Below are 21232 nucleotides of genomic sequence, written 5' to 3' on the forward strand. Positions count from 1 at the left end.
AAACAATTTGTTCGAAAATTACTGTAGGATTCATATAAATTTTAGTCGATATAATAAATATATAAATCCATATTTTCGAAATTTAATAACGGAGGACGTGAAAGCCTGAACGAGAAGAGGTGGACAAATGGCTGGCTACGTTGGTTGTCTTAAACGTCTTACCTTTCTCTTTGCCTTCTTTCTGACTTTCTTGTCAGCAACTCAGTTCTTAAGCAAACTCCGCTGGGAAACGATCATGAATCAATCACTTGAACAAAATATATTTTTATAAACCTAAGACAAAGTTCCTGTGAAGTTCTAGTAGACTAGAACACCAGTGATTGCAATTAATAGATAATTGATAGTTGCAGTGATGCGACTATCAATGAAAAAAGTCAAAATATATTTTTTACTATAAAAAAATCCTCATGTGAATTTATTTCAAAGGTGTGTTATTTTGTGGTAATAAATTAGAAATTATAAAATGGAATTTTGTAATACAATAATAATGATAATAGAAATTGAGTCAATGGCCTTCGGAAATAGTGAATGTATTTCTCGTATTTAATTAAAATTTAAATTAATTTGTACCCGCGCTTTTGTACTGACGTTTAAATATGTGACGATTAGACTGTGGCAATAAAACCGACGATTTTTTTTATGAATGGGTTTGAAATTTTGGCGGATAGTGAAATTAAGGTCCTGTTGAAATTTGAGCCCTTAATATTTAATTAAGAGGCCGCTAATCGCAATTTTTCATTGCTAGTTAAATAACAAGGGAATTTTTTTTCATTTGGAATTTTGTAACTCGAGTGAATCAGTGAATCGGAAAGGTCGATATATATTTTTGGGAAATTGAACGCTGTACAAAAAAGGTCTCTTATTATTTTTTGGAAAATTTACTTCTTCAAAAGTTATTCGAGGTCAAGGAAATTCACAGTAAATTTTAGTATTGTGTGACATTGGCGAAACTATCAGACTTATCACAAAATGTTACAGGACCTTTTTTGTAGATCATCTTATTTCCCACAACTTATCTCTTACAAAGTTTTCAAAATTCCTGAAAGTTCTTTAGATATTTGCATTTAATGTCAACTTGTTCCAAGAAATCGTATTCTGGCCGATTTTAATAAATTACTTTCAAATGCAAATAACTAAAGAACTTTCAAAAATTTCGGAAACTTCATAATTGATAATTTGTAGACAATGAAATGATCTACAAAAAAGATCTCTTATGATTTTTTGATAAATTCACTTCTTCAAAAGTTATTCTAGGTCAAAGGGAAATTCATAGTAAATGTTAGTATTATGTGACATTGGCGAAACTATCAGACTTATCACAAAATGTTACAGGACCTTTTTTGTAGATCATTTCATTGTCGACAAATTATCTAATATGAAGTTTCCGAAATTTTTGAAAGTTCTTTAGTTATTTGCATTTAAAAGTAATTTATTAAAATCGGCCAGAATATGATTTCTTGGAACAAATTGACATTTAAATTCAAATATCTAAAGAGCTTTCAGGAATTTTGAAAACTTTGTAAAAGATAAGTTGTGGGAAATAAAATGATCTACAAAAAAGGTCCTGTAACATTTTGTGATAACTCTGATAGTTTCGCCAATGTCACATAATACTAAAATTTACTATAAATTTCCCTTTGACCTAGAATAACTTTTGAAAAAGTAAATTTTCCAAAAAATAATAAGAGACCTTTTTTGTACAGCGTTCAAATTCCCCCAAAAATATATATCGACCTTTCCGATCCACTGATTCACTCGAGTTATAAAATTCCAAATGAAAAAGAAATTCCCATGTTATTTAAATGGCAGAGAAAAATTGCGATTATCGACCTTTTAATTTTAATATTAAAGGCTCAAATTTCAACAGGACCTTTATTTCGTTATCCTTTACCATAATTTCAATTCCATATATTAATATTATTAATATATATATGTACATAAAATATCTATATAATGGAGGTGATTTAAATCCGGGCGATAATGTCGCAATGATTTTATTATACTTCTTTGTCCTCATAAATATATACATATATATATGAATCTAAGGACAATGTTCTCATCAAGGCCGACTAGTGACTCCAAAAAAAATGATGTTATTTTTTTTTCTTTATTAAAAAGTGAAAGATTAAAATGACAACCTGGATTCCAGTAGTGGAATGAATACAATGTGTACTTGGGTCTTATATATTACTAGAATATACATTGTTATTATAGAATTAAATTTGTCATGACATTAATTACACGTGCTCTTATTTCCTGGCAATTATATACTGGAGTATAATCGCCAGGAAGTTTAACAGTTAGGACACACGTTTAATTATTTAAGGAATTAATTAACTACTTTACACTTTTCATTGTTTTTTTTTTATTATTTATATAGCTATTACTGGGGTAATATATTTGTACGTATGTGTGTTTAATAATTGTTGAGGTATTAAATAGTCTATGATATTTAATATTTAATATTAAATGTTGGTTAATAGTAAATGCAATGACCGCGCGTATTCAGCAGAGCGTAACCGCGTTGGTGTCTACATTCACCTATTACTCGACTTGGTTACGCAAAATGCAAAACTAAGCCAAGTTACAAATAATGGAAGTAGAATAATATTTTAATATATCTATTAATCTATAAGATCATGGAGTTTTTTATTAATATTTTTTTTTTTGTAAATTATAAGGCAATGAGGAGTAGAAACTTTGTTTCATTGTTTGGTTACTTTTTTCTTTTTATTGAAACAATAACAATAGGAATAATAATTATAATAATCATAGAAAATATTTCAAGTGAAACTAAAATATGATAAATTTTGTATGGTAAATTTTGAATCAGAATTGTGGCCAAACTATTGAATTTACGAAAAAAAATAATTAAGGCTTTTTTGTAGAAAATTTAATTTCCCACAAAATTGTATTCATGTACTTTCGTCATATTTTTCATATTTAAGCCAGAAAATGAATATAAAGACCAAAAACTATAATAAGTCTGCAGTTTTGGGAACTAGATATTCGAAATTCAAATTCTGAGTTATTTTTCAAAAATACGATATAAATATATGAGATCAATTTTATAGAAAATTTAATTTCCTACAAAATTGTTTTCATATATTTGTGTTATATTTTTAATATTTAAGCCAGAAAATGAATATAAAGACCAAAAACTATAATAAGTCTACAGTTTTGGGAACTAGATATTTGAGATTCAAATTCTGAGTTATTTTTCAAAAATACGATAAAAATATATGAGACCAATCTTATAGAGAATTTAATTTCCTACAAAATTGTTTTCACATATTTTTGTCATATTTTTAATATTTAAGCCAGAAAATTGATGTAAAGACCAAAAACTATAAAAATTTTGGGAACTAGATAATTGAAATTCAAATTATGAGTTATTTTTCAAAAATACGATAAAAATATATGAGATCAATTTTATAGAAAATTTAATTTCCTACAAAATTATCTTCATATATTTTTGTCATATTTTCAATATTTAAGCCAGAAAATTAATATAAAGACCAAAAACTATAACAAGTCTACAGTTTTGGGAACTAGATATTTGAAATTCAAATTCTGAGTTATTTTTCAAAAATACGATAAAAACATATGAGACCAATTTTATAGAAAATTTAATTTCCTACAAAATTATCCTCGTATTTTTTTGTCATATTTTCAATATTTAAGCCAGAAAATTAATATAAAGACCAAAAACTATAACGATTTTGGGAACTAGATAATTGAAATTCGAATTATGAGTTATTTTTCAAAAATACGATGAAAATATCTCAGACAAAATTTATAGAGAATTTAATTTGCTACAAAAAAGTATTTGATTAATTTTTTTATACACTCATTATTTCGTAAGTTATGTCAATCCAAACTTTAATTACAATCTTTCTAAAAAAAAAACAGTATTAATAATAATAATATTAATGATAATAATAATAATAAATGTGGGTAGTGACTGTAGGATGTAGTAGACTATAATAACAAAAAAAATAAAGTTAATATAACCTTTTATTACAGAAAGATGCTGAATGTCCAACTGGTTTTACTGGGAGTTGTTTTACCAATTTGGGGTGTCTATATTCCACCAGGTCCACGGTACACATGCCCTAAAGAGCTTCTCTACATCTATCCATGCTCATGTACTAAAGGAAGTGACTCAGGTCTATTTATAAGATGCGAAAACACAAACCTAGCCAGTCTGAGTCTGGCTTTTTCAAATTTGGGCAACGAAGCCGCCCCGATTGAGGAGCTGACCCTCTACAAATGTAACATAGGTAATTCCGAATCAAATTCTCTGTACTGGCCATCAACTAGACGAATTTCCACTCTTGTACTCACTCATGTTCTTATTTTCAGCGAGATTTTACGGTCCAGCACTTTACCCGTTGGACGTTCGCGTGCTGCGATTCATTGATACTCCGCTTAAGTCTATTGAGGAGCACAGCTTTCTCGGAGTTAATAGAACACTACAAGAATTGTATATCGAAGGAAGCAAACTGGAACGTTTTCCACGCGAAGCGCTTCAAATATTAGGAAATTTATCGATTATGAAAATAATGGGACACAAATTAACGTCATTAGCTGGCAACAGTTTTAGCGGGAGTATGCTGCCGGGAAAGCTGGAGAAATTAGAAATTAGTGACGGTTTGCTGTCGGTATTACCAGCGGATGCATTGATACCATTGAAGAAATTGAAGTCACTTGATTTGCACGGTAACAAAATCGCTGAATTGAAACGAAACCAATTCAAGGGTTTGCGGGACACAGAATTCTTAGATCTGTCCCACAATTTGATCAACAAATTAGACCCCTCCCATTTGGCGGATCTGACCAAAATGGGATCCTGTAATTTGTCCCACAACGCAATCGGTGAACTAAAACGCGGTACATTTGCGCGAAATACTGTTTTGAAAGTTTTGAACCTCAGTCATAACAAAATAAGAAAATTGGACTCTAATACATTCAGAGGAATGCGATTTCTACGCAGGCTTTTTTTGAGCGACAATCAAATAAATGACGTAGGTCGTGGCACCTTTGGATCTATAACCCGGATCGGGACGATCGATTTGGCGAGGAACCAGATCAAGAGAATTGACTACCAGATGTTCAACCAGCTGCAGTTTTCCGATTTGGTGGACGTTTCGGAAAACCAGGTCACTGTTATCGAAAAACTGGCGTTCAAAGACTTGTTCTTGACGAAGATCAACTTGTCCCACAACGCGATTGATAAAATAGAAGCTGGGGCTTTTGAAAACTGTGCCAACATAACTCTGCTGGATTTGAGTTACAACAAATTGGAAAATATTGCGAGGAACGCCTTCGATAGCGCGACTTATGCGATGGAATTGCAGCTTAGCTACAATTTACTTACTGCGTTGAACCAGGTATTCCCTTACGGAAAAAATCTAATCAGTACTAATGAGAAACACTAATGAATCAGTTCTTTTTCGCATTAATGGTTTAGTGTCATTAATTTGAATTTCACAGTAGAGTAGTATTGTCTATTCGGATTACTAATGAACACTATTGAAACCTGATCACTTCCAATAATATTGTAAGATTCACTAATCAGACTACTAATGATCACTAATAAAATGCTATTCAACACTAATCACTTCCAATAGTGCTGTCAGACTCAGTATTTGGAGTACTAATGATCACAAATACAACACTAATTACCTCCGAAAATGTTACAAAGTTGATTAGCCAGAGTTCTAATGAACACTAATAGAACATTATTCAAAACTAATCACTTCCAATAGTATTGTTAGATCCATTAGTACTCCTACTAATGAACACCAACAGAACATTATTCAAAACTAATCACTTCCAATAGTATTGTTAGGTCCATTAGTACTCCTACTAATGAACACCAACAGAACATTATTCAAAACTAATCACTTCCAATAGTATTGTTAGGTCCATTAGTACTCCTACTAATGAACACCAATAGAACATTATTCAAAACTAATCACTTCCAATAGTGTTGCAAAATCTATTAGGACTTCGACTAATGAATACTAATAGAACATTATTCAAAACTAACCACTTCCACTAGTGTTGCAAGATCCATTAGTCGAAGTACTAATCCGGGAAAAAAAGTTTAAGTCTGCATTTTGTCTATATCTACCCAGATCAAATTAGATCTGTTCAGATCTAAACTCACTGATTTATAAGCAGAAAGCTGTATCAGCCTAGATCTACTCAGATCTGAACTGATCAAGTCAGATCTGTTCATACCTATTCATAGATGAAATTTGATCAGACGATCAAATTTGATCAGATTTGATCTAGGCAGATTTAAACGTTTTTTCCCGGGTATCCAACACTAATCACATCCAATAGTGTTGTAAGATTCACTAGTCAGAGTACTTATGGTCACTAATGATCAATAATAAAACACTTATCCACACTAGCCTATTTTCAATAGTGTTCATTAGTTTTCTTCCGTAAGGGCCAAAATTGCTCCGCCGAATTGGCAATGAATCCTTCATACTCATCAACCAAAATTTATTTTCCAGGTCCCACTTCACAATATGACAGGTTTGAAGGTGCTGAACGTTTCCCACAACAACATCGCCTCGATACCTCGTCAAACATTTCCCAAACTCTACGAGCTCCACACGATTGACATTTCCTACAACAACCTGTCGGAAATCCACTCGGCGATTTTTCAGACCCTCTTCAGTCTGAGGCTCCTCAACATGTCCCACAACTCGTTGGAGAAGATAAGGTCGGGGACCTTCGGGTCACTTCCGACGGTCTTGGAATTAGACTTGAGCTACAATAAGTTGAGAGAAGTCTCCAGAGGAAGTTTAGCCAAATTGGCGAGCTGTCGAACCTTGACTGTGAAGAACAACAACCTGAACAAGATCTTCGAGCTGCCGATTTCTTTAGGTCACTTGGACTTTTCGGAGAACGAGTTGACGGAGATACCGGCGATTGAAGTCTGGCCGCCGATGAATTCGCTCCTGTCTTTGGATCTATCGCGGAATCGACTGGGTGACAATTTGCAGCATGGGAGTTTCCAGCCCCTGTTGACCCTGAGGATCCTGAACCTCGAAAGCAACAACATCACGCGTCCACCCTGGGCAGCACTGAGCACGTTGACCAGTCTCCAGTATCTCTACATGCAAGACAATCAGCTGACCAGTTTGGACAAGGCAGCATTTGGGCTCTTGCCGATCGTCTTTGAGCTTCATCTGGCGAACAACCAAATTCATACGATAAATCGGCGTGCGTTTGAAGGCCTACTGCAGCTGTTAACACTCAATCTAACTGGTAATAACCTGACGTATATTCCTAACGGAGCGTTCCAGGGTCTGGTATCTCTGCGTACCCTCGATCTTTCCAACAACAGATTGGAGAAAATAGATAACAAGACACACGGATTACTCGAGGATTGCTTGTCGTTGGAAACGATAAATCTGAGGAACAACAGAATATCGTTTATTACAAGGAAAACATTTCCGAGCGATCCATGGCGGCCTTATCGGCTCAAACAAATTGATCTTTCTTACAATACTATGCCTGTTGTTACCTTCGATCTGACTACTGGTACCAAGAAAGTTGTTTCTTTGAATCTCAGCCATAATAACATCAATGAGATACGGAGATGTGAGTTTATTTTATTGTTAAGCTGTCAATTAGAGTTAGATTTGGAAATCAGAATTTGGGCGGCCAAAAATTTAATGGAATGTTCAATATTTTTTAGGATAATAAGAAATGCAACAGCATTTCCATCAGTCACTAATTTTTAATGGCAAATAATTCCACGAAACGGACAGTTTTCAAATTTAATGGAAAATAATTCCATTACTGATAAAAATTTAATTTTTTGTGGGAAAAGTTCCACTTACAGATTAATTTCCATTTTCAGTGGAAACCATATAATTCCATTAAAAAATTTATTTTCATTTTTAATGGAAAATAATTGCATTACTGACTGAAATTTCAATTTCTTTGGAAAAATTCCACTAACGGATCAATTTCCATTTTAAATGAAGAGCAATTCCATTCAAAATTTTGTTTTCATTCTAAACGGAAAATAATTCCATTACTGATTGAAATTTCATTTTCAATGGAAAAATTCCACTAACGGATCAATTTCCATTTTAAATGAAGAGCAATTCCATTCAAAATTTTGATTTCATTCTAAACGGAAAATAATTCCATTACTGATTGAAATTTTATTTTCAATGGAAAAATTCCACTAACGGATCAATTTCCATTCTAAATCAAGAGTACTTCCATTAAAAATTTTATTTTCATTTTAAATATAAAATAATTCCATTACTGATTGAAATTTTCTTTTCAATAGAAAAATTCCACTAACGGATCAACTTCCATTTTAAATGAAAAATAATTCCGTTACTGATTAGAATTTTCTTTTCAATAGAAAAATTTCACTAACGAATTGCTTTCCATTTTAAATGGAAAATAATTCCATTAAAAATTTTCTTTCATTCTAAATGGAAAATAATTTCATTACTGTGTGAAATTTCGATTTCTATGGAAAAATCCCACTAACGGACCAATTTCCATTTTAAATGGAAAATAATTCCATTAAAAATTTTCTTTCATTCTAAATGGAAAATAATTCCATTACTGACTAAAATTTTCTTTACGGTAGAAAAATTCCACTAACGGATCAACTTCTATTTTAAATAGAAAATAATTCCATTAAAAATTTCGTTTTCACTCTAAATGGAAAATAATTCCATTACTGACTAAAATTTTCTTTTCGATAGAAAAATTCCACTAACGGATCAATTTCCATTTTAAATGGAAAATAATTCCATTAAAAATTTTCTTTCATTCTAAATGGAAAATAATTCCATCACTGATTAAAATTTTCTTTTCAATAGAAAAATTTCAATAACGTGTCAATTTCCATATAAGGGAAAGTTTCAAATTCCATAGACACTAATTCCATTAAAATTTTGATTTCCATTCTAAATGGAAAACAATTCCGTCACCATTTTTATTATTCTTTTCTTCACCAGTCGAAATTACAATTTATCGTCCGTCAAATTTCGTTCAACCGACCTCATTTACTACTCTATTGTTACAGATGTTCTCGGCAATTTAACATCCCTCCAGACACTGGATCTATCTCACAATGACCTGAATGACCTGTCAGAGGAGTACGTTTTCGAGCCGCCCGAGAACCTAAGCTCCCTTTACCTGAGCAACAATCACTTCAGCCACCTGCCGATGGACAAAATTCTAAAAATGCCAAACCTGAAACTCCTGGACCTAAAAAACAACGAGCTCGGGAATTTCGGCTCCGATTTCATGAAAATAGTAAAAAATAACACCGATCTGAGGTTCGCAGGGAATCCATTGCATTGCGATTGTTACGCCCGGCCACTTCGTAGATGGCTCGAGACCTTGACGGAAATTCCAACCAAGTGGTTGGACTTGACCTGCGCGAGTCCGGATTACGTTGCCAATAAACCACTTGTCGACGTCGCTGAAGAGTTGATGACGTGCGGGGAACGTGAAATACTCGATAATACCGAATTGGAAATAACACCGGACATTAAATTCCGCAATATCGAACAGTAAGTAAAAAGCATTCGGTAAAAAATTTATTTAATCTATCGAGTAACTGGCCACCGGTCAGACTAACCGGTAACTGCAAACTTTTAACTCATGCTTTCATTTTATTCTATAATTTTTTTTGCTTTGCAGCGACGAAGAAGAGAATTCGTGGAAGGTTACGTGGTACGTGACGTCCCGAGGGGATGTTGGTGATTTTTATATCGTCGTCCGCGAAGTAGGAGGCAATAAACCGCTTTTAGAAAAGGATCTTGTATACAAAGAGAGATCTTTTAAGATGAAAGATTTGCCGGAATCGATGAATATCAAATACGAGCTGTGTGTACTTGCAAGAGATTCAATCGGGAATGTCAAGCACTTTAGAAGTTCTCAGTGTCAGTTGCTTAACAAACGACCGATTATATCGTCAAACTCATCAGCGTTAACCTGCTACCTGACTCTAACACTCGTTACCATTACTCTAATCGCTGTGATGTAAATAATCTGTACAATATTATTTGTTAACAAAATGTGTAATTTAATTAAATTTTTTATTTTTAAATTGATTTGTTTATTTATTTTTTGAGTTCGATTGTCGATGGAAAATAAGTTTAGTTTTTAAAAAAAATTATTCCATTGATTTTTCAATTTCCACTTTTAATGGAAAAATATTCCATTAGTTGGTAATTGTATTTTTTGAATGGAAAAATAATTTAGCGGTGGTTGAATTTTCATTTTGAATGGAATCTTATTCCATTAAGGGCTCGGTTTTCAATTTCAATGGAAATTGTTATTAAATTATTAACGTATCAATTTCTATATCTGATGGAAAAGTATTTCATTAATGGTTCAGTTTTTAATTTGAATGGAAAATAAGTATACTAATCTTGAAATATATTTATCCAATGGAAATAAATGGAAAAGTTTCCATTTCTAATAGAAAGTTTCAATTTCTAATGGAAAAGTTTCCATTTCTAATAGAAAGTTTCAATTTCTAATGGAAAAGTTTCCATTAGTCCTTCTGTTTCCATTTCTGATAAAGAAAAATTCCATCGGACATTCTATTCATTTCCATTAGTCGTTCTATTTCCATTTCTAATACAAAAATTCTATTAGACATTCTAATTCCATTTTTAATGGAAAAATTTCCGTTAGTCATTCTGTTTCTATTTCTAGTTGAGAAAATTCCATTAGACATTCTGTTCCCATTTTTAATGGAAAAATTTTCATTAATTCTATTTCTATCTGTAATGGAAAAATTTCCAATGCTTGTTCTATATCCATTTCTAATGGAAAAATTTCCATTGCTAGTTCTATTTTCATCTGTAATGGAAAAATTTCCATTGTTCATTCTATTTCCATTTCTAATGGAGAAAATTCCATTAGACATTCTATTTCCATTTCTAATGGAGAAAATTCCATTAGACATTCTATTTCCATTATTAATGGAAAAATTTTCATCAGGCGTTCTGTTTCCCTTTCTTATGGAAACAATTCTATTAGATTTTCTGTTTCCATTTCTAATAGAAAAGCTTCCATTTGCCCTTAATTTTCCATTTTAATAGAAAATTATTCCATTAATTATTACATTTCCATTTTAAATGGCAAATAATTCTACTAATCACTGAATTAAAATTTATAATGGAAAATAATTAGCCATTAAATTTCTAACGGAAAATAATTCCATAAAAAATTAAATTTCAAATTTTAAGTAGAAATCATTGCCTCTAGTCTTGTAAATGCTTTAATTTTAATTACTTTTATCTATTTATTTATTTTTTTGTTTTTATTTTTTCGCTCGTTTGCTGTTACAATTATTATTATAATTAATTATAATAAATATTTTTAACAATGAACTTCACACGGTTTGGCCACCTGTCCTCGACACTTTATTACTCGGCAATTTAGCGAAAATAATAAAAAAATATCTCACGGAAGTGTTTGTCGTGTAAGTCCGTGAGATTTAATTATCTCCAGATATTAATTAGGACCACGATTAAGGAGAAAATTGAGATTTAATGAGTGAATTTTTTTTTTCTAACCACCGGGTTCTATTGCTAAAAATATCCTACAGAATTTCAGTCATTTTTAATTACCGCGCAATTCAAATTTTTAAATTTCAAAATTCCATTCGATAATTAACATTTTTTTTTTTCTTTCGAATTTCCATTAGTCCATTAAACTGTCACATTAAATTAAATAAATTTATAACCTGGCTATTAATAATTACAAAAATATTTCTAGTGCCATTAAAAATTTATTTCCATTCCGAATCCTTCTATTAAAAAAAAATTCACCTCATACTTATGTAAATAGACATCAATAATTAATTATAAATAAATTATCCTCCTCATATTATTATGAGTGAATAATTTTATTGAAATATCTTCTCATTCAAATAGTAATTACTTTTTTTTCTCTTTATATACTTGTTATGTTGCCGTAAATAAACATCGTCCATTAAATCGGACAATAGATACTTAGCATCTGATATATAAAATAATATACTAGGGTATTGTGCTTATAACCGTTACAAATAACGCTTAGTAATGAGTAATACTAAATATCAGAAAACAGTTTCTATAAAGAGAGCAAGTCACTAATAAAAAAATGTTAATATTTTCTCGCCCGCGGTCGGCCCGTATTTGGTAATCAAAAACCCACGTACTGATTTCATAAAAAAATCGACGTAGAGAAAAATAACCTTTGGAAATGCGACATTTTTTTATTACAAGAAATTCTGCCAGTGGGAAATTTCGATTTATTTTTTTTTTCAATGCGAAAATTCGAAAATTTCATGGAAAATTTTTTTCTCAGCCGAAGAAATTTGAACTCAGCTCAAAGTATCCGATTTTTTTTTTTGCACAGAAAAAAATTATTTCTTGGCGCGAAAAATTTTGACTCGGCCTAAGAAAATTTTTACACATGAATTGAAAAAGAAAATTTTGTTGAGCAGAGAAAAATTTTTTTGTGCCAAGAAATTTTTTTTCTGTGTACTGATTGATAAAAATTTTAAATAATTACTTTTTTTATTCAAAAACACAAATGAAAATTTTTTTTTTTTAATTACTGAAAAAAATTAATAAGATCTACTTATAGGAGGAAGGCGGGCAAGGACTGCTAAGGAATTCATGGATTTTCGTATGGAAATGCGGGGAATTTTTTTTTTGAACCTGCATGGGATTGAACCAAATTTCCATTTGTCACAGAAAAATTTTTTTTTGCGCTGGGCAAAATGGACCGCCCCTAAAAAAGTAATTTTTTACTTTTATTTAAAAAAATTACCAATAAAATTCTTTACATAAAATCCAAGTAAAAAAAAAATTTGCAATACTGCCATTAAATGATGCCGTAAAAAAAACTATTAAAGATAAATAACATAAAATTTAAATATAGCCATGAAGACACCGTATGTATTTTTTGTCGCCAATACATTGAGTCCACTGAAAAATTCCTTAAAAAAATTTTCAGACAGAATTCCAAAAAAATTATGAGTCATAAATTTTTTACCAAATTTTTGGGCCTGTCTTTTCGCCTCTCCCCTGTCCCTTATATTTAAAATAAACCAGCGTTTAGATGATAGGATTAAGTTATTCGGTATTTAATTTCATCGTAGAGTAGATTAATGAGTGAGTTAACAAGCTCGGTTGTTTAAAAGGCTTAAAAAATCAAAATGCATCCAATACAACGAACACTTTCTCATATCTCACATAAGTCCGGCCCCGGCCTCGGGATCGGGCGAGTCCTCCTTTCTTGCAGTGTCGTATCCATTCTACCTCTACCTCTACTTCTTACCTCTCACATAACTCTCGAGCATACACTTGGTACCTGGTTTGCCGTATAGGCTTTCGTTAAAACTTTATTCGTCAGTATCTCTCGTGATTTCGAAGAGCGAGCAGCCAAGAAAAAGGATCGAGGCATTAAATACAAACTGCTCGCGTGACTCTTGCCATTCCTTTTTTTATTGTTTTTCTTCCCCTATATCTTCTTTTTCTTCTTCTTCTCCTTCTTCTTTTTCTTTTTCTTCTTCTTCATTTTGTTTAATTTTTTTTATAACATACAACCCAAGTTACCTCAGGATTACCAAGTACACAATACATTGTACTAAAATATATACCTATATATATATAGTTACTTCTGCGCGCGCACTTTGACGACCGATCGCGAACCACGAGTGTGACGGGCTGTGTTTACTCTTGCATAAATGAGACAATAGCTTCAGGATAAATTTATAGTGTTTTTTTTTTATTTATTTAGTTAATTGTGAATAATGGGTGCCAAGTGTATTTATCTGGTTCTATTGTGTGTCACTACAACCCTAGCGAATGGTGAGTTTTTTTATAATAATATTTTTTTTATGCATTTTTATTGGCGGTCAAAATTTGAATTAAGGACTCACTGAATGACGACTAATAATTTTTGAATTCTTTTAAAAGCGGTAAATTATAAAAAAACAAATATTTGAAAAAATTGCACTGATAGTTTTTTTAATTTTCTACATGTGCTTTTTTTAGTTTTTTTTTTTTTTTGTAATTGACGTAGAAAAGAAATTCGAAAATTGATAATTGCTCATGATCTGTCCTGAAGTTAGCAGTTAACAAATTTTAATTTTTTTTCTCCTAATTAATTACAAAAAAAAAAAAAAATAAAAAAATGCACATGTAGAGAATTAAAAAAACTACAGGTGCAATTTTTTTAAATATTTTTTTTTTTTATAATTTATTGTTTTTAAAAAGATTCAAAAATTATTAGACGTCGGCTAAATATGATATTGTAGTTAGTCGACGTCAAATATTTTTTGAAATTTTTACAGAACGATGAATTATAAAAAAAAAATATTTTGAAAAATTGCACTGATAGTTTTTTCAATTTTCTACATGTGCATTTTTTTAGTTTTTTTTTTTTGTAATTGACGTAGAAAAAAAATTCGAAAATTGATAATTGCTCATGATCTCTCCTGAAGTTAGCAGACAATTGACAAATTTTGATTTTTTTTCCTCCTCATTAATTACAAAAAAAAAAAAAAATTAAAAAAATGCACATGTAGAGAATTAAAAAAACTACAAGTGCAATTTTTAAAAATATTTTTCTTTTATAATTTAATATCTTTAAAAAGATTCAAAAATTATTAGACGCCGGCGAAATATGATATTGTAGTTAGTCGATGTCAAATATTTTTTGAAATTTTTTATTGAAATAATAATAATAATAATAATAATAATAATAATAGTAATAATAATAATAATAATAATAATAATAATTAATATTATTATTATTATTATTATTATTATTATTATTATTATTATTATTATTATTATTATTATTATTATTATTATTATTATTATTATTATTGTTATTATTATAATAAGATGAGCAATTTTCCGCGGTTTAAATTACACTTGTGTTGGAATCCCAGGCGTCTGAGTTATTTTAACACGACGCAATTGATTGTGGAGAGTATGCGTGGGAAAAATCTACTGTTAAATATACATACATACATACATATATATATATATATATATATATATATATATATATATATATATATGTATCTTCTATGTATATATATATATGTAGGTAATTTAATAAACAATAAACAATTTGTAGAAAACAATCAAGTGTACAGCTAGAAATATTTACGGTTAAAAAACAACTAAAAATTTTTATATGAAACAAAAATATATATCCATATATATGATTCTGAATGATAAAACTACGCGTATTGCGTGGTGAACCGCACGATATTATACGTGAAAGCGAAATGATATAAACATAGCAAAAGTTCTTGATAATCATGTATATAGACTACATTGCTGATGGTACTCGTTTCAGAGATAGTTCAAGACTTTCATACATTACTCAGTCAATATATCCACACACATGTGTGCGTGTCCTGTGCATGTATTTTAAATCAACACATACATATATATGAGCATAAAAGCAAACCGGAGTACTTGGTGGCCTTTTAAAGCCCAAGAGTAAGGAAAGAAGAAAAACCGGTTGCCGATCGAACCTCCCGGACATTGAAGGGAAAACAAAAGATTTATTATTTTATTTTTTATATGCATTAATTTTCTTTAATTTTCAATCCCTGTGATCTATTTTTAAATTCCCTTGGGTTAAATCATTTTTTTAATCATCTTAATATTACATATATATATTAGTGCTTCAAAAAATCGACTTTTTTTTTCTCGAAGAACATTGAAAAATCGACAGAGTATCTCTAGACAAAGACCCTGTTAAAATATGAGCCCTTAATATTAATATTTAAAGGTGGCGATTCGCGATTTTCTATTTTCCATTTAAATAACATGGGAAAAAAAAAATTTTGTTTGGAATTTTATACCTCGGTGATGGCTTATTGAACAGATAAGTTTAGGACATATTTTTGTAGGGAATTGAACGCTCTACAAAAAAAGTCTCTTATCATTTTTTGATAAATCCATCTGTTCAAAAGTTATTGGAGCTCGAAGTCAAGTTGGAGTAAATTTCGAGATCTTTTTACTTTTCCGGCGAAACTATCGGACTTATCATAAAATATCATGAGATCTTTTTTGTAGACAATTTTATTTCCTACAAATTATCATTGATAAATTTTTTTTAAATTCCGCATTGTTTTCTAGTTATTTCCATTTTAATACCAAGCTCCTAAAAAAATAGTGTTCTGATCGATTTTAAAAGCTTGGCAATAAAAAGGAAATAACTAGAAAACAATGCAGAATTTAAAAAAAATTTATCAATGATAATTTGTAGGAAATAAAATTGTCTACAAAAAATATTCCATGACATTTTATGATAAGTCCGATAGTTTCGCCGGAAAAGTAAAAAGATCTCGAAATTTACTCCAACTTGACTTCGAGCTCCAATAACTTTTGAACAGTTGGATTTATCAAAAAATGATAAGAGACTTTTTTGTAGAGCGTTTAATTCCCTACAAAAATATATCCTGAACTAATCTGTTCAATGAGCCATCACCGAGGTATAAAATTCCAAACTTAAAATTTTTTTTTTCCCATGTTATTTAAATGGAAAATAGAAAATCGCGAATCGCCATCTTTAAATATTAATATTAAGGTCTCATATTTTAACAGGGTCTTTGTCTAGAGATACTCTGTCGATTTTTCAATGTTCTTCGAGAAAAAAAAAAATTCGATTTTTTGAAACACTCTAATATATATATATATATATATAAGTATATTTTTTTTATTTTTTAATGCTACCATAATTATGCACAGACGATTTAGCAAATTCCGATGAAGATAATGACTAGATACTTATAGACAGTATGAGTAAAACCACAGGGTGGATACGAAATTACGGCTTTTACTGAAAACAAGAAGAAAATTATTTGCGGGATGTGCAACAAATAGTAAAAGAGTTTATTATTAATGACTGGGGTAGAGAAAAATAAAATAGAGGTCATACATACATACATATATATATACATGTACATATATGTATGTATGTATGTATGTAAATGGATGAAGAATCAATCGGTCAATAAATTTTCGTTAGAGGTATTGACCAATTATCGCACAATCGTTACATTACGGTAAATCGCCTACACGTTAACGACGACTGAAAAAATATCTCTGCCTTTGGCGAACATTAGCGGCATTTATGAGGGTAAACACTTAAAAATTACACACTTTATATTCTTCTTCTTCTGTAACTTTAAGCCTCAGGCAAATTTACGCTGGTCCTTAACGGACCCATGGGGTCGCAAAAAACCCCAGGGAATTTTTAACTCCAAGTCTCAATATTTTTTGTTGTGAAAAACGTTAACGTGATAATGAAAGTTGTTTCCTTCAGTTTTTCAAAAAACGGTAAGTAAAAAAAAAAATAAAATTACGTGGAAAAATTTTGGATAAATAAAAGTCGAGTTTGGAAAATGAAATTTAATTTTATTTGTTAACAGAAAGTAAAAATAAAAGTATTTTTACAGTTGGTAGGTAAGACGGGGTACAATGGACCCCTTCAAAAATTTCAAAGAAAAATTTTTTGTCATTTTTTGGGTTCCGGTCTCCTCTACGTCAAAAATACATTTTCAAAAAAAAAAAAAAAACGTGAAGTAGGCGTTTAATTACACCTCAATTTACCATCCGAAGCCAATTTACACGAAAGTCCGGGACAACACGGATCCATAGCCTCGCACTGAAAAGTAAAAATTCGTTAAAAAATTACCGCCCATGCAAAAAAAATTCGTTCCAAAAATTTAATAACCGAGAATTTCCACATTTAGGACAGTTCTGAACTGTAAGTTTATAATTTTTGAATTTCAAAAAATTTAAGAATGAAAAAATTTCAATTTTCAGACCTCGTTTTCCAAAAGTTTTTATAAAAAGTCAAAAAAAGTTAATAATTAATATTAATTCAAAATTTTCTTGATACCAGAAAAATTTTATTTCGAATTATTTTTGATCAAAAAAATGAAAAAGTACTCGGTTGAAAGTTTTTTTACTCTAATGTTTTCAAAATTCCAAAAGTTATCAACTCTGTCAAAACTGTCCCAAATTATTTTGGAGCTCGCGGTTATGAAATTTTTTTTGGAAATTTTTGTAACGAGTTTTTTTTGGCGGGAACTTCTCAGACAATAGTGTAATTTATAACTTCAAAATAATATATGTTTTGATCGTACCTCCTGGTTTTCATAATAACATGGCAACCCGTCGTGGAAAACACCGAAAGCGTACGTTGTAGTAACAAACAAAGCCACTGATAAAATTAACAATGAAAATAACTTTAGATTCATAATTTGATATAAAAAAAATTTTTAGCTGTCAAATTATAATTATAAGCAAGAACTTTTATAATTTTGAACTATAGACAATATTTTAATCTGTCGGCTGGCTGTTTTGGATGCTGTCGATACCTCGATCAAGTACTTGATGAGTTTAAAGATTTAAAAAACTTCTTATTTATACTAATCTACCCCACCTCACTTATTTACGCAATTGTGTCTTATCTGCGATTGTGATTTTAGTGAATTAAACAAAAAAAATTTTATGTACCAATATTTTGAATCCGCTAAAAATAGGAACTTATGTATACAGTTTTGGAGACCATAAGAATAACTGTTATTACAATAAAAAAAAAACCAGTGGTAAAAAAAAAATTAAGAAAAATATTTAATTTTCTTAGGTTTGAAAATAAAATGAATTTGAATATCGATTTTCATTTTTCGCGTTCACCCTTCGAAAATTAAGTTCACGGTAAAAAAAAAAATGTTACCAAATTTGAGCTCAACTTAAAAATATAAATAATTTGAATTTCTGTTTAAAATTTTTTTTCTTTTCTGCTGTGAAAAATTTTCGGGCCGAGCGCGAATTAAATTCGAATCAGAATTTTTTATTTATTTAATCCCCTTGGGGTAAAATTCACTCCGAAGGGAGGAATAATTTTATATTTAAATTACGGATCAAAATAAATAGGGGAGGGGCTGGGGCAAAGCGGCCCCCCTGAAATTTTGATTAAAAAAAAAATTTTTTTTTTTTCGACTAATTACTATAAATCCGATATGTTCGCGCATTTTTACCCCTACGCATGACATTTGGGGCAAAATGAACAAGCCCAAAATTTTGAAAAAGTGATTTTTTCATATTTTTATTGTCAAATTAAAAAAAAATTATTATAATTCCACATTTCTAGCCCTACGCATAACACCTGGGGCAAAATGGACCAGCCGGAACTTCCGAAAAAATTATTTTTTCATATTTTTCGGCCGATTCTCTAGGTAAGAGGCAAATTTGGTCACTAAAAATATATAAAAAAAAAATTTTTTTTTTTTTAGTTGATAAATTTTAAAAATAAAGTAAAACTATAGAATTGTTTTTTTTTTTTTATTAAATAACAATTAGTAATTAAGGTAATCGAGAGTGAACGATTTATTACACCTTAAAAATTTTTTTCGAGTGATATAAAACCAAAAATAGTTGTCCAGAGAAAGAAATACATTCTTAATGATGAAAACAATTTAAAAAAAAAAAAAAACGAAAAAAAAAATTTTTTTATCATTTTTTGGAGGGGGCCGCTTTGCCCCACAAAAAAATTTTTTTTTTTTTCAGAATTTTGGCAAAATGTCCATAAATTTTTTTGAAATAGGACAAAAGTAAAGTGATCTTATGGTTGAAAGCCACAAAAAGTAATAATTGGCTTAGGGGGCCCGCTCTGCCCCACCCTCCCCTACACGGAAAAAAATTAATCGTGAATGCAACATGATGCAGTCATGTTGCATTCACATGATGAAATCATGTTGCATTCACATGATTTGTCATGTTGCATTCACATGATAGTCATGTTGCGGTAACATGAGAAAATCATGTGGCATTCACATGATTTGTCATGTTGCATTCACATGATAATCATGTTGCGGTAACATGAGAAAATCATGTTGCATTCACATGATTTGTCATGTTGCATTCACATGATAATCATGTTGCGGTAACATGAGAAAAATCATGTTGCATTCACATGATTTGTCATGTTGCATTCACATGATAATCATGTTGCGGTAACATGAGAAGATCATGTTGCATTCACATGATTATCTCATGTTACCGCAACATGATTATCATGTGAATGCAACATGACAAATCATGTGAATGCAACATGATTTTTCTCATGTTACCGCAACATGATTATCATGTGAATGCAACATGACAAATCATGTGAATGCCACATGATTTTCTCATGTTACCGCAACATGATTATCATGTAGCCGAAACATGACAAATCATGTGAATTCAACATGATTTTCTCATGTTACCGCAACATGACTATCATGTGAATGCAACATGACAAATCATGTGAATGCAACATGATTTCATCATGTGAATGCAACATGACTGCATCATGTTGCATGCACGATTAATTTTTTTCCGTGTACTAATTTCCGAAATTACTGCTGAAAAAAAACACCCTACTCACTCAAAGTACCGAGTAATTTTTTTTTCAAGCCCGGAACTCCGACTGATGGAGTGAATTTTGATTGAAATAAAATCCATATTTTCTGGGAATTCACTCCTGATTTTTTACTGTCTGGCAAATTTTAATTTAATTACCCATAATTTAATTTAGTACAGATAAGAATATTCTTCCTCTAAATCTGATGTCTGCAAAAAAAAATAACCAACGGTTCTTTATTAATATTTTAATATTCTTTATACAAGACAATGCCAAAAGTCCTTACCGACTACGCGACTTCCGGTAGTTTTCCTGTTGGTTTAAGTGCTACTAAGTCTTGTAATAAATACTATACTAAATATTTATATATATATAGCGAATATATTTTCCAGAGTATACTCGCAGTATCTGATTTGCGATTTAATTGTTTCCGTAATGTTAAGAATATATAAGTTTGCAAAAGGTGATTACATATATATTTATATATTTATGGTGTACTTAGTACACTACACTAAGATGTCGAAGTTTGCTTGAATTTAATCAAGTAATAATTAATTACAAATCATTTGATAAACAAAAATTTCGAAATTTTTCATTTTAAAATTTGAATTTTTTACTTTAAAATTTGATTAGAAGTCTAGTGGAATAAATGACCTACAGGCTGTACACCCGACTTGGCACTTCATTGTAAGCAATTTTTTTAACGCTACTCAATCAAAAAATAACGTTTTTTCTACAGTCAGGTTTTATTATGATAGATTTTTTTTGTTGAATAGTA

The 21232-nt window shown here is 30.3% G+C and overlaps 2 protein-coding genes across 2 annotated transcripts in view; both read left to right on the top strand.

The window, feature by feature from the left end:
* Positions 1-220: 220 nt before the first annotated feature.
* On the top strand, positions 221-10114 carry LOC130664834 (protein artichoke). The gene is made up of 6 exons (XM_057464952.1): positions 221-426; positions 4027-4283; positions 4366-5393; positions 6531-7626; positions 9083-9575; positions 9706-10114. The coding sequence occupies exons 2-6, from the start codon at positions 4031-4033 to the stop codon at positions 10049-10051; spliced, it is 3216 nt and encodes a 1071-aa protein (XP_057320935.1). The 5' UTR covers positions 221-426; positions 4027-4030; the 3' UTR covers positions 10052-10114.
* Positions 10115-13409: 3295 nt separating this feature from the next.
* Positions 13410-21232, top strand: part of LOC130665783 (uncharacterized) — a 48340-nt gene continuing 40517 nt past the window's right edge. The window contains exon 1 of the mRNA XM_057466371.1: positions 13410-13880. Coding sequence (XP_057322354.1) covers positions 13823-13880 — 58 coding nt within the window. The 5' untranslated portion in view covers positions 13410-13822. The remainder of the gene's footprint in view (positions 13881-21232) is intronic.

This window comes from Microplitis mediator, chromosome 3, assembly GCF_029852145.1.
Source record: "Microplitis mediator isolate UGA2020A chromosome 3, iyMicMedi2.1, whole genome shotgun sequence".
In the NCBI taxonomy this organism is placed as follows: Eukaryota; Metazoa; Arthropoda; class Insecta; order Hymenoptera; family Braconidae; genus Microplitis; species Microplitis mediator.

Coding starts and splice junctions, on each gene's coding strand:
- LOC130664834 (XM_057464952.1), top strand. CDS start 4,031: ATGCTGAATGTCCAACTGGTTTTACTGGGAGTTGTTTTACCAATTTGG. Junction 5,394..6,530: donor TACTTACTGCGTTGAACCAG/GTATTCCCTTAC, acceptor TTTATTTTCCAG/GTCCCACTTCACAATATGAC. Junction 9,576..9,705: donor AAATTCCGCAATATCGAACA/GTAAGTAAAAAG, acceptor TTTGCTTTGCAG/CGACGAAGAAGAGAATTCGT.